This window comes from Mustela lutreola, chromosome X (assembly GCF_030435805.1).
Source record: "Mustela lutreola isolate mMusLut2 chromosome X, mMusLut2.pri, whole genome shotgun sequence".
NCBI lineage: Eukaryota > Metazoa > Chordata > Mammalia > Carnivora > Mustelidae > Mustela > Mustela lutreola.
In genome coordinates this window covers 91,847,599-91,861,760 of record NC_081308.1, presented here as the reverse complement: position 1 = coordinate 91,861,760, position 14,162 = coordinate 91,847,599, and the positions used below count along the sequence as shown (strand labels likewise).

The 14,162-nt window shown below is 39.6% G+C and overlaps 1 protein-coding gene across 4 annotated transcripts in view; it reads left to right on the top strand.

Moving 5' to 3' along the window:
* MORC4 (MORC family CW-type zinc finger 4) overlaps nt 1–14,162 on the top strand; it is a 52,496-nt gene that overhangs the window by 1,926 nt on the left and 36,408 nt on the right. For 3 of the 4 annotated variants that reach the window (XM_059157460.1, XM_059157458.1, XM_059157461.1), the window contains 5 exons: nt 4,402–4,534; nt 10,028–10,246; nt 10,892–11,038; nt 13,329–13,461; nt 13,772–13,900. In XM_059157460.1, the coding sequence (XP_059013443.1) occupies nt 4,402–4,534; nt 10,028–10,246; nt 10,892–11,038; nt 13,329–13,461; nt 13,772–13,900 (761 nt within the window). Of the gene's footprint in view, nt 1–3,573; nt 3,680–4,401; nt 4,535–10,027; nt 10,247–10,891; nt 11,039–13,328; nt 13,462–13,771; nt 13,901–14,162 lie in introns of those variants that run through there. The other variant, XM_059157459.1, reaches the window with a different exon arrangement.

The following is a 14,162-nucleotide window of genomic DNA, read 5'->3' as shown; positions in this document are numbered from 1 at the left end:
GTATTATTTATGTAGACACACATGCCTGCACACATGCATAGAGAAACACAGATTTTAAAAACAAATCACAGCTATTTGTGGTAATATTAACAGTAGAAAGAAAAGGAGAGCAAAGGGTTAACTGGTAACCCACAGTTTTCATTTTAGGTTTTCCCTCGATTTTTTTTTCTCCTCCATTTACGCATTAATTTTGTAGTGAATCATTCATTCAGTGAATATTTATGGAGCGTTCACTGTAGGCAAGGCCACCATGGTAGGAACAAAAATGAAAACAACATAGACTCACTTTTCTAGTGGGGGGGAGGAAACTTGTACAGAAGGTTTATGCTTTGTATAACAGCAAAATGGAAAGTGGTATATCAGCAAAGATCTACATATCGAGTGCTGTGGGAGTTCAGAGGAAGGAGGGATGACTTCCAGCTTACCAGGAAGAGGGGGGTTAGGAAAGGCTTTGTAGAGGAGGTGACATTTGAGCTGAGATTTGAAGGATTGGGACATGTGGATACGGGTGTGGGGAGGGGAGGGCATTCCAGGCAAAAGAAACAACTGCATGAACAAAAGCATGAAGAGTAGAGTCGCTGAGTTTCACTAGAGTGTGGAGTTTACAAAACAGTTACAACTGTAGGTCCTTAGAGAGCTTATAAAGTGCCATCACAAGTACATTTTTAACTTTACTCTTTGAGGTATTATTATATGGCATTATTATAATTAATATTATTATTGTCATTATTATTCTCGTCCTGCAGATCAAGATATGGAGCCTCAAGGAATTTAACTGACTTTTCCAAGATTACATGTTTAGTAAGTGGCAGGTCTAGGACTCAAGCGTGGGTCTTTTTAATCCCAAGTACCAAGGAGGTCTTGAGGTTAGAAAGGTACCTGGGGCCAGGATGTGACTAGGAGGCCCAACTATTTTAAGTCTGAAGTTTTCTGAGCAGGGAAAAGTCCTGATCAGAGCTGGGCTTCAAGAGAGTTAATCTTGTAGCAGTGTAAAAGATGGATTGCAAAAGGGAGAGAGCCATGATTTTGAAAGACTGGTTTGGAGGTTAATGTGATAATCTAGATGAGAGGGAATAAATGCTGTAAACTAAGAAAGTGACGGGGGAGTAGAAAAAGCTAGATGTGTGAGAGCTTAGGGATGCATAGGGTAAGAGAGAGTGAGGGATAAAAAATGATTTTTGAATTTCAAACTTGTGGTCATTTGAATGCTGGCGTTATGGGGTGTGGGGGGGGCGGACAGGAGGCAAGATTGGTTTGTGTTGGAAGGTGATGACCGTAATTTTAGACAAGAATGCTTTTAGTTACCTGCAGGATGTCTTTGGGGCAGCAGCTTGGCCCTGGCAGCCTTGCAGGAATCCACACAGGCTGTCTTCCTGGAACAGAAAAGGATGGGGGGCTTGTAAAGTGCTACCTCAAAGCTACCTCCCACTTGCTGTCCTGTCTGTACAGGGAGGCTGTCATGGGACAGTTTCTCATTGCGGCTCAGGTTCTGATGAGCTCTGAGGCTTCATTCACTTAGAATGCTTTCTTAGAAGATCAGGGGTTAGGTGACCAGGCCAAGGGATAAGATAGATTCCCTGGGATCTGGTTTCTCATGTTCTTGCCTAAGTCGGGGTGGGGGCAGGGAGTAAGGGGAGGCAGAGATAGGGTCTTCACACTCCAGGTAGTGTGGGCCGATATAGGAGAGAGAAGACTCCTTGGTAGGAGGCCTGGGTGGCTCAGTCGTTAAGTGTCTGCCTTCAGCTCAGGTCATGATCTCGGTCCTGGGATGGAGCCCCCCATTGGGCTCCCCGCTTAGTGTAAAACCTGCTTCTGCCTCTCCTGCTTCCCCTGCTTGTGTTCCCTCTCTTGCTGTCTCTCTCTCTCTCTCTGTCAAATAAATAAAATCCTTAAAAAAAAAAAAAAAGACTCCTTGGGATCTGGTTGCACGTGAGATTGTGTAGGCCAGGTTAGGAGGTAAAGACATCCCAGGATGTGGTAGTGCAGCTCTGGCCTAAAAGGTGGGCAGGGGGAGAGGAGCAGGGGTTCTCCAGGGTTCTCTGCCTGTCCTACCTGTTTGTGGGCTGGGTAGGCTGGGATAGCATTTGTTACATGTCGATACAATTTTGGAAGGTTAAGCAGCAATATAGAGGATCAAAACCAGCTACCAGATTGGAGCCTTATTATTATATATTCATTTGTGGAGGCTGACCTTGTTATTATTATAATTTCATTTGCTGAGGCCAAGAGAAAGGTCACTTCAAACTGAAAATAAGTGTAAAGCTGGGCTTGCTGCTGCTGGCTGCTGTCTCATTCCATGCTGCTCCAGCTGACCCTGGCGGCTGGGGTGCTCCCCTCCCCCCACTCCAGCAGCCTCTAGCCAAGGAGATAAAATGCCTAGCTGCTTCTTTGCAGCTACCTTGTAACTCCGGGAGTGCCTGTGTTAAAACTCTCTGGTATGTGTCCATTTAAAAAAAAAAAAGCATCTAATAACATTTGGGCAAAATTTGCAGTAAACAGGAAAGAATGAAAAGTGATTTTGTAAGAGGCGTGAGCTGATTCATTGACTGCACAGTTACATACACTTAGAATCGGGATGGACATGTGTGATGTGTTTGAGTTGTGAATGTCCATAAAATGTTAGAAGGACTTCCTCCTGTGTTCAGTTTTCAAAACAGAAATGACGCCCTGGCCATTGACAAGGTAAAGGTATCAGTCTCAATGGCCCTAGCTTTCTGCCAGCAAGAGTGACTGATAAGTCCTTAAACAATTCAGGGCCTGTTTGCCAAGTGGTTTCTTAAAACAATGTAGGCAGCTTCACAGTGCTGAATCCTTCTGTTAGTTTGAGGAAAAAAAAAAAACTGCCTCTCACACAAAGTAAAAGACTATATTTGTGATAAAGCCTCTATTGCATGTCAAACTTATAATTCCTGCCAAAAAAGTTGGCCCACTTGATTTGCCACATGATACAGGGCTTTGGCCCCACCTAGTTCTTAAAGATCGACCCTCTCAGACCTCTTAATTCCCTTTTGGAGCTCTTGGTAATGGTTTACTGCTGTTAAGACTTGTTGGGCTTACAGTCAGTGAGGATTTTATCAATGGACACGGGCAACACCACTATGGCCCTTGAAATCAATCCATGTCTTATTTTCATTGCTGGACATTCCACACTTCCCAAGTAGTTGTAACTGAAAATGCGGATTATATTTTGAATGTGAGTAATATTTCTCTTGCTTGTAAGGGGTGTTCCCAGTGGAGAAATACCATGATTTGAACAGTGGCGGTGGGACAAGTACATAGCCAGAACCCCACCTCGTGCTCTCTCAGCCCAGCCATGTGGTATCAGTAAGGTAGTCTAGGATGCCAGAGGAAGGGAAAGGGGGTGAAAGTGAAGGTCTCTGTCTGATTAAAGAGCTAGTAGGGACAGGAGTGCTCAGGGAACCCATCTGACATGTGGTTCAAACTGCCCTCTCATTCAGGCCAGCAAGTCCTGATGAGGCTGTTGCCGTCCATGTGTCCGTGACTGACACTTGTGTGACCTCGAGTCTGGAGCACAAAGATGTGGCTACTAGACATTGGTACCCCCGGACAGTTGTGAGCTTTGCCCAGATGTTAGAATTGGTTCTATCTGGTGACTTCAGAGTGATAAAGCCCGTTATGAAGATGGAACTCAGGAGGAATCATGTAACTTTACCTACAGGTTTTTTTTTTTTCTTTTTCTGCTTTGATTCCACCTTCTCTATTTAATGAGGGGGGACAGTGTCACCTTTAAGACTATGACAGTGTACTTAGGTAGAATGCCGCCCTCTCTGTAAGCATGCTTATTAGCATTTATTGGGACACCCCCCCCACCACCACCAATTAAATGTTTCGGTTTGAACTGCTAACTCAGTGCCTCTCAGGCCACAAACAGGTATGGTGATAATGTCTGTGTTCTTTAACAGAGAAGGTGATGTAGAAAAAAAAGAAAAGAAAATGTTTACAGATGCACTGCGATGTGTGCAGTGTGCACCAAAATTGCAGATTTAACTCTTCTCCATAGCCCCCCTCTCCTGTATGTGTTTAAGAGCAGTGAAGTGGCTGAAAGACTAGAAAGAAGTAATAAGATGAAAATGGAGCAAAATGCTTTGTGTAGAGGAGTTATTTTTCCCACAGACCCTGAAATATGAAGGGAGAAAGGCAGGTTACAGCTCAGTCGTTATATAAAATCTAGAAATCAGCTTTATAACTCCATCTGCCATCATTACCTATTGTTCCTAATAACCCAGTAAGTACACTACCATCAAAGCTCCCCACCCACCTTTGGGGACATCCACCTGAAGGGAATAAAGGCCAGTTTCTTTGTCTTGGGGCACTGAACTAGAGATTTTACTGAAATATGAGAAAAGGGGATCTAATATCACAGATTTCTACCTTTTGCAGATAATGCTGTAGATCCAGATGTATCTGCCAGGACGGTCTTTATAGATGTTGAGGAGGTCAAGAATAAATCTTGTTTGACCTTTACTGATGATGGATGTGGAATGACACCTCATAAACTACACCGAATGCTCAGGTAAAAATTTCTTCTTTCTTGTTCTCTTGTCTTGAGTTCACGAACTCTACCTAGGGCTTCATAATTTTCTTTAGTATTTCCCTTTCCCTTTATTCACTCAGCAAATATTTATTGCACATATATTATGTGTCAGGGCACTGATGATGCAGTAGACACTCTTCTTGCCCTCATAGAACTTACAGTTTAGTTGGCAAGTCTGACAGTGAGCAGTAATCATAATAAAAAATGGTAAGCACACTAGAAAAGCATAGGTTGCCATGGGATAGACCAGCAGGGGAACGAAATCTGATTCAGGAAGTCAGTCAAAGCCTCTTAGAGGAAGTGATACTTAAACAGATATCCGAGGGTGAGTAGTAGAATTTAACGAGGTAAAGGAGCAAGGGGCAAGGGGTTGAGAGTTCAGGCAGAGAATAGCAAGTGTAAAGACCTGAAGGCCTTCACTGACCTGAGATCACCTCCTAATTTTATTAGCCTGAACTCATTCTTTGATCAGAAGTATTGCAGTCGGGATGATTTGTGTATTAGGACCATGAATATGCCTGGGTATAATAAAGGCCCATGAAAGATAAATAGAAGACATTCATACACATAATCTTTGAAAGGTTTTGCAGTAGGAGGCAAAATTCAGGAATTTTCTCTTTTAACTGCTGAAGTTGGTGATAGAGATTTCTTTTGCCACTCTCAGTTCATTTAATTACTTTAAAAACGTTTGTAGTTGAGAGTGTTAGTTTGTACTTGATTATCTTCACATATCACTCAGTAAAAGATGAGTGCTTCCTCAAGTCCTTCTCTCTTCTTTTTTTTAGCAGATGAGGTTAATTACTCTCCACGTGGCTTCCTGAACTAGTGTGTGAAGTATGAGTAACAATGGAAGAGGGGTTCTGTGGAGGAGGGAGAGGGCTCCGAACTATAAAAATGGAAAACATTCATTTGGTTGTAGTCTCTTTCAAGATATTCTAATTCTATAACCCTGTTTATAGGGAAATCCATCTGATCCATCAAAGAAAAGAAATGAAATTTGGGCATTAACCAATGAAATTGTTATGTTTTACCATTCAGCAGTCTATGAATGATTAGAAGAATGTTTGAGGAAATCTTCTAGAGGTGAGATAGGGATGTGGCCAGTATGTTGGTGAAGGTATGGAATTGGCCCTATCTTTTAATTTATAGCATTGTTTTTAGCTCTTTGAGTTGGTGTTTTATATTAAAAAATAAAATTTTAGGTGGAACCAAAATATTGGTATGTCTAATTAGGTATATATTTATTTTTCCCCTAAAATCATTTATTTCTTTAATAAATCCTTCCCACCACACTTTGTCCCAGTGCCATGGGTGTCTGATAGTGGGCCCAGCCACTCTTCGTGCCTTCCATTTGTTCTGTGTAACTACATCCTTGAAACAAGGCAAGAGAAAGGAGGAGGATGGTTTCAAAATAATCACAACAGTTTTTGTTCCTGATTCATTCAAGAAATTTTTACTGAGCACCTGTGTGACAGTCACTGGAGATAAAGTGGTAAACCAGATAGAGATCCCTGCTCTCAAGGGGCTGACGGTTTAGTGAGAAGGACAGAATAGAATTGACTAGTAATACAACTAAATAGGTTATCTCACTTAGTGGTAAGTGCTATGAAGAAAGTTTCTATGAAAGTATATAGTGAAGGGATCTATCCTAGTCTAGGGAGTCAAAAAAAGATCCCCCAAAGACGGGGCATTTGAATTGAAATACAAAGGATGAGTATTATGTGTTTGTAATTTTGTTCCCTCCCCAAAGAACAAAATAGCCAAACCAGGCAGAAAATTACTTAGCTGTAGTGTTTTCTTGGCATTATCATACCAAGTATCTTTACCACTAATTTGAGCTGGGCAATTGTTCTTCATACTGCAAAATTAATTTTAGAAAATTTTTAATGAGTCTTGGATTAATGTATAGTATATATACCAGATTTTATTTATGGTCATATCTTAAAACAAATTTGAATGAGCTAGAAGGTCCCATTTATTTAAAAGTTCATTTAGTCCAATCCTAACTCCTGACCATGGATTCCAGTTACCATAATTTCATTATAAATAATTGAACTTTAGTGGTAGCCTTGAAAATTAAGTATGTTCATTTTTCTGGATTTGTATAATTATAGAGGTAATTATGCAAAATGACTAAGCCCACTGAAATTCTACTTCACCAAAAACATTTGTAATAACCCCATCTACATTTTCCAACCTTTCATGCTACTCTTCCTATTTCCAGGCTAGTAAAATAGTTCTCTAACTGCAGCAAGTTTCTCCCATAAATACAGAATCCCAATGAAAATCAAATTAAGAAGGAAAAGCCTATCATTAAATTCCTTCAAAGTCCACAATGAGTTCTCTTTAGCTTTTGGGGATAGTGTGAGGCAGCTAGTCTAAATGTCCAGCTGCCTTTTTCCACAAGGTAGAAAACCTCTTTCAAAGGTCTGGGATTAAAAAGAGCCACAGATCCTTGGATTAAAGGTATTTGCCACCTCTGCTCAGAAGTGCATTTCCTAGTAGGTCTGTTCTTCTAAAACAACAGCCAGAGAATAACTGTGTTTAGCAGTGTTCCACCGTTTTATGTTCCATATTACATCACCAGTATATCTAGGAAACAGCACTGCCTGCCCTCCTGTGTTCGCAGGTTCACTGAGGTATGTTTCATTGGTCAGAGTCCCAATTTAAATTGATCTCCTTAGATTCTAGAATCTTGACATTTTAAGGATCTCGGGAGCAAGCTGCTGTCTCCCCACATTCCACTCAGAGAGTTGGTATTCAGCCCTCCTCCCCCAGTGTGTAAAGACTGCCGTCTCTTACATGAAATGTTAGAACAGGATTTACCTTAGGGAAGCCACCTGTCTAAGCCAAGAGATCTCTGGAAAATTAGTGAGCTACACAAAACTATATAAAATGCATCCATACGATTCTGTTCTTCATTGTGAGGGCTTTTGTTTGACTGGGATCTGGCATCCGTTCCACAGTTTTGAGTTAAATGGAATACCTAACATGGGAATATAGATGGAATAAAAGAACACATGGATGTGATAGGTTAACTGGAACATAACAACAACAAAATCTAGAACTTCGGCTCCTCCCTTCTTATTTTTCTTATCCTTTTTCATTTCTGGTTCTGACCCTGAGCTATTACTTGTCTTCTCAGCCTAATATAGTCATCACGTCTCTCCAAATAAATAACACCAGGAGGATTTATACTTCTTATAAAAGGAAGAAGAGGGGTTAGATGGCAGGAGAGTCAGGAATGGCTGGGAACTTAAGGGGATTGAATAGATTCTTCCTGTTTTCACCACTTTCCCTTAAGCACCAAATTGAAGCTTGTGTGGCACTAGAGGTGGTTTAAGTCCACGTAACCATATAGATTTATTTCTCGTGGAGAAAGGCAGCTGGACATTTAGACTAGCTACCTCACACTATCCCCAAAAGCTAAAGAAAATTCATTGTGGAGTTTAAAGGAATTTAATGATGGACTTTTCCTTCTTAATTTTGTTTTCATTGGATTTTTGTATTTTCGGAATTACTGTTTATGAGGAGCCCTGAGTTTCAGATAAAACATTTGATCTGATGTAGAGGGAAAGGAAAGCCCAGGATAGTCTCAGAATGACTTCTAGAGTTAGTTTAAAATTAAGGTTTAAATGCTACTTTATAATTTAAAATATACTGTTCAGATAATTTAATCTTCCTAATGACTCCATCTTTTTTAGGCACTTCTTACACAAGAGGATTAGGAATGCCTGAATTTCACCAGCTTCCATAAGTTTATTTCCTGGGTTACTGAGGCCCATAGATGGCAGAAACTCAATGATCTTTTGGTATTTTCCAAGGAACTGCTGCCCTAGAAATTACCTTTTACTGTGGTTAGACTTATTTAGGATGTACAAAGCTCCTAGGAAGTGTCTAGAAGGACATAATGGTTTTATTGTGTAGCACTTTTAATGGAAAATTTAAAGGTGGTCCTTTTTTCTTAGGGAGTAAGCATAAGCCACAGCCTTCAGGAAGTAGAAACCAGGCATCTCAGACCTTCTCCAAAGAGCCGAGGCCAAGCCACTCAGCTGTGCCAGATAGACTTTCTGTTTTATTGATATTGGAGAAGCATCTAATCTGTAATACATGAAGGCAAAAATCACATCTTTTTCTGTTGTTATTTAACAGTTGTGTCTCCAGTGCTGAGTACAATACGCAGCACATAGTAGAGACTCAGTAAATATTTATTGAACAAGTGATAGTGTATGGCATTGTATACTTTGTCTGGAGAGAAGCAGTCCTTAAAATTAGTTTTATTTATGTTGAGAGAAGACCGTGAGGAAGTCAGTCATCATTTTCTGGATTTCGTATTTTTCATTTTTTCTTTTCTTTTTTTTTATAATTTTTATTTTTTATAAACATATATTTTTATCCCCAGGGGTACAGGTCTGTGAATCACCAGGTTTACACACTTCACAGCACTCACCAAAGCACATACCCTCCCCAATGTCCATAATCCCACCCCCTTGGGAATGCAAGATGGTACAGCCACTCTGGAAAACAGCATGGAGGTTCCTCAAAATGTTGAAAATAGAACTACCCTATGATCCAGCAATTGCACTATTGGGTATTTACCCTAAAGATACAAACGTAGTGATCCAAAGGGGCACGTGCACCCGAATGTTTATAGCAGCAATGTCCACAATAGCCAAACTATGGAAAGAACCTAGATGTCCATCTTTTTTTTTTTTTTTTTTTTTGGTTCTGTTATTCTGTTTTGTGTTTGAATGGGGTCTCTAAACAAGGGAAAGTATCTGGCTGCAGACATTGTTGAGGTGACACAGTGTAAGTCCCAAATAAAACAAGAGAGACCTCATTCTGCAGCTGCCTGCTGATACTCAGTGGTGGACCTACCTATTTTTATCCCTTGACCACATTCCAATGAACTGTCCCAGCAGATGGAGCAGAGGTTAAGAATTGGAAGGGTTATCCTTTTGGTGGAGGGTTGAAATTGTTAAGATATATAGCCCCTGGCTTTTCAGATTCTAGAGGGTGATCTAGATCTCATACTTCTGACCAGCACTGCTATCAGTTCCTTTTGTGACCCACATTTGGGCACACTCTGAGCTAACTGCCCTTTTCACCCTACCCTAACTTCACTATTAGCAGTCAGAACCATTGTGTCTAGATAAGAAAGGCAGCTGCCCACCGCCTCCTCCAGTTCTGTTAGACAGCAAGAAGTAGGCCATCTTGACATTTGTCAAGTATGACTGTGTGTACACACACCAGCTACATAGGAGAATCTGGGCTATTACATCATAGTAACTTCCTATGGTTTTCACTTAATAGTTTTGCCCAGAGGTACCAAAAGGAAAAAAGAAGGAGTGACTTTTTATAAGTGTGTTTTATTCATAAGCCATTCTGCCTGTCAGCCTGTCTTAGGATGCTTTTTACCTTTCTGGTTTCTTTTTTTTTTTTCTGATTTCTTTTTTTCTTGTTTAATTACAGCTTTGGCTTTACAGATAAAGTAATAAAGAAGAGCCAGTGTCCCATCGGGGTCTTTGGTAATGGTTTCAAGTCAGGTTCCATGCGGCTAGGAAAGGATGCTCTCGTCTTCACCAAGAATGGGGGTACTCTCACTGTTGGACTCCTGTCACAGACCTATCTGGAATGTGTCCAGGCCCAGGCAGTTATTGTACCAATTGTTCCATTCAACCAGCAAAACAATATCCTTTCTGGAAATGGTGAATGTTGGTTAAAATGGGCCTGATATGACTATTATGATAGAAAGCTCTTGTCTTTAGATCAAATCCTGGTATCAAAAGTTTTCATATTTAAAGAGTTATTCAAGGGTCTTAAATTTACCTGGAATTTCACCATATGAAATACTTTTAAAAATAAATGTGCCATTGACAGAAGCTTAGATGTGTTTTTTATTGTATTGAAATGTCCATTGTTTTGAAATACATACTATTCACCAGCTTATCTGATGGAAGAATGGCTTGTTTCCCTACAACTAAGACAAGCTGTTGTTTCTGTTAGACCACAGGTTGTCTTGACCGAAGCAGCACAGCAGCCAGGTTTGAACTCATTGCTTCCAAAGAGGCTAAAAATTCAGCCTTTGATCTGTTTCTTAAATAGCCTTTGTTTACACTGTGTCTTTGAAGCTGTAGTCTATAGGGGTAACTGACTTTGGTGTTTTGTCCCTGCAGCCTTTCTCCATTTTCCCCCTTTCCTTCTGCAGCAATACTGCCCGTGCTTCTGACTGTGTGTCTATATTTTGTCTAAAGATACAACCCAAAAGGCAGATCTTACTAATTGACAGCATCCTTTTAAGATATTAATTTTTCTTTGACTGCATTTGGTTTTACAAAAAATGATTATTACTGAGGATTCCTTGCCCAGCCTAGAAGCCATCTTGAACTATTCAATTTTCAACAGTGAAAATGACCTGCTTTCCCAGTTTGATGCCATCCCAGGCAAAAAAGGCACTCGTGTACTCATTTGGAACATCCGCAGGTATAGTATCTCAAGGATGATAGATTCAAGTAAGCAGAAGTAGTACGATGAAGGACATTTTCAGAAATCTCTTAAGAAAAGCAGAGTGGATAAATTTGATACGTATTTGTGTCTCATTTCATAGCTTTCCTTAATTTCCTTGGAACCACAGCTCCTGTTTGAGAAAGTGGTTCTTACTGGTAAAATGTGGAGCTTGAAAAAATAGACATGTGTATCCTGAGGCTGTTGCCACAAATAATCAAAACAGTTTGACATTATTCTAAGATCTTCAGAATCCATTATGAATATCTTATATTCATGGAGATAAGATAATGATAGTTATTTTACGTATTTGACAATGGAGATGAAGTATGAGAAAAACAAATTAGAATAACAAAGCACAACAACATGATCTTTAAAATAAGAACTTCTTAGTTGTGCTTTCAGAGTAGCTAGATTAGAAGTGTGAAAATCTTTGAAGCACATAAATTTGCACTATAATGAGGCTGGCTTCACATCATACGTTTAGAACTAATAAAACCATCTAGAAATACTCTAGGATATGTCGTCATTTGTTTAATCTTCTGTCAAGTGGAATACCTTTAACAGTGTCCACAAAAATCTAGAGATCTTTTATATAAAAGAGAAGATAACAGTATCTTTAGTAGAACAGGGTATCAGATATATTCATTCTTTTTCTCCTTGGGTGAAGTATTTTGCCTCATTTCTTAACTGGGTAAAATGATATAAAAACTTTGCTGGTTTATACAGAGTACTTTGAGTTAAAAAGAAGAACCTAAGGAGGTATTTTTGTTTTTTGTTTTACACATTGGTAATTTAGATCCTTCTGTGTCCTACTGGGAAAAATCTCAAGTAATGTAATTTATATTATAAAGGATCATTTTCCTGTGGTGTTCTCAGTGACTCAGACATATTAGGCAGAATTTTTTCTTTGTACATTGTTTTGAAGTTATATGGTATTAGGTGTTATGTGAATAAAAGTTTTCATGGTCAAATAACAGAGGAAACTGGCTTAAACAAAATTTACCTTGTTACTTTATTGCAGGACTTCTCAAAGGCTTTCATATGCTAATGTTATTTCAATCTGCATTGAAAATGTTTAAGAGAGCAATATAGAATGTGGTATTTCCAAGTTTCAAAAAAAATAATTTCTCCAGACCCCTTTTCCTTGAATGGTGAATGGTGAGGAACAGGGAGGACAGGAAACCACCTCAAAGTATGTGAGAGTGGAGTGAGGTAGCAAGAATCTGGAATATCCTGGAAATTTCAGAATATACTATTATAGTGAGGTGGGCTTCATATAGACCATAATGGCTCTGGTCCAGCCCTGGAGCTACATTTTCAACACCACAGCTCTGAGCCTTTGGAGCCTGGAGTGTGTGTGTGGGCGGGGGGGCTGGGGGTGTGCTATCGATAGAGCTTGAGGTGGCCCTGAGGGCCAGGAATTATTTCTCAATTTTATTCAGTCATACAACCCTTATTACTTGTTTCTTATTTAAGAGTATTTGGGGGAACTATGATTCCATGGAACAAACTTGGGGAACTGATATATATGTTTTCTCTATAGCCCATCATTTGTTTTGCGTTTTTCCCAGGAACAAAGATGGGTCTTGCCTTCTTACCCTGACAGTTGTTAGTGATCTAATGCGGAGTCTTGGAGTGGATCAGAGCTAAGTGGCCCAAAAAGAAGATGAGAAGAAGAAAGACCCTTATGAAAGGAATATGAGTACTTTTATAGTTAAATGATAATTCAAAAATGATATTCCAGAGGACTAGCAGATACATGCTATTTCTATAGCAACCTTTTTTTCCCCTCTAAGAAATAGGATTAGATCTGGGGAATCTTGATATTTCATTAGTCCTTATACCATTGCTGAAATCAGAAGAGGTTTTGATTCATTCCTCTATTTATTCAGTTGGAGAAGATTCTGCTGAATGACCTACTCAGCAATACCCAGAAGTTGGGACCTATTTTCAGATCCCACTGTGAGGGTAGCTGACATCCATTTATCGGATCAGATATTTCCACCTTCCCCTTTTTTTCTCCTTTTCTTCTGTACTGGCATCACTACTTCTATGAAACATAGTCAATTTGTTTAGACTGGGAATACCTCTAAATATTGTGTGATCTTCAAACCAAGTAATTTTTAGTTCCTTTGCACTGATAGTCAGGGAAAGAAATAGGTGTCTGAGTTTTGGCTCATATTGTTTCTTTTCTCTTGGGTTCCTAGTGCATTTTTGTCCTTTGGAGCCAGTATTTGTTAGATTGGTACTTGTCTCTTTTACCCAGAAATAAAGATGGAAAGTCTGAGTTGGACTTTGATACAGATCAATATGACATCCTGGTATCAGACTTTGGCACAGAAGAAAAAGAGACTGGTGGTGTTACTTGTGAGCTGCCAGAAACAGAGTATTCTTTACGGGTGAGTAAGAGTGATTTTTCTTCAACAATGAGAGGTAAGATGTCTTGTACTATGAAAATATTGTAGAACAAGGTCTCACTTTAGTTAGATAAAGATGACAAACTTTTAGCCCTCTGCTAGGATTCCTTTTCACTGTCTCTGCTAGAGCTGATGTAGTCACTAGCATTTTCATGCAGTAGTTGACATAGCAAGGTATAGAAACTAAGCGAGATCTTTGCCTGGAATAGATCTCAGTCACTAATAGTGTTTTATGAGAATGTCAATAGAACTGACAATGTCATATAATAATTTTCCCTTCACTGTTTCATAGGCATTTTGTGGCATTCTGTATATGAAGCCACGAATGAAAATTTTTCTACGTCAAAAGAAGGTGACCACCCAGATGATTGCCAAGAGCCTGGCCAATGTAGGATATGATTTATATAAACCTACCTTCACAGTATCCTTACAACTACATGAAGCTGACCTCCTCATTCCAGGATTAGATTTCTAAGTTGGCATAGGGAAACAAAAAACTTTCTTTTTTCCAATTGAAAAATGTGTGTTATAATATAAACCCTATTACAGTATGTTCTAATTTTTTTTTTTTTTGAGAGAGAGAGAGAGAACAGGGAGGAGGGGCAGAGGGAGAGGGAAAAAAGAGAACCTTAAGCAGGCTCCACATGGAACCCAACATGGGGCTCCATGTCACGATCCTGAGA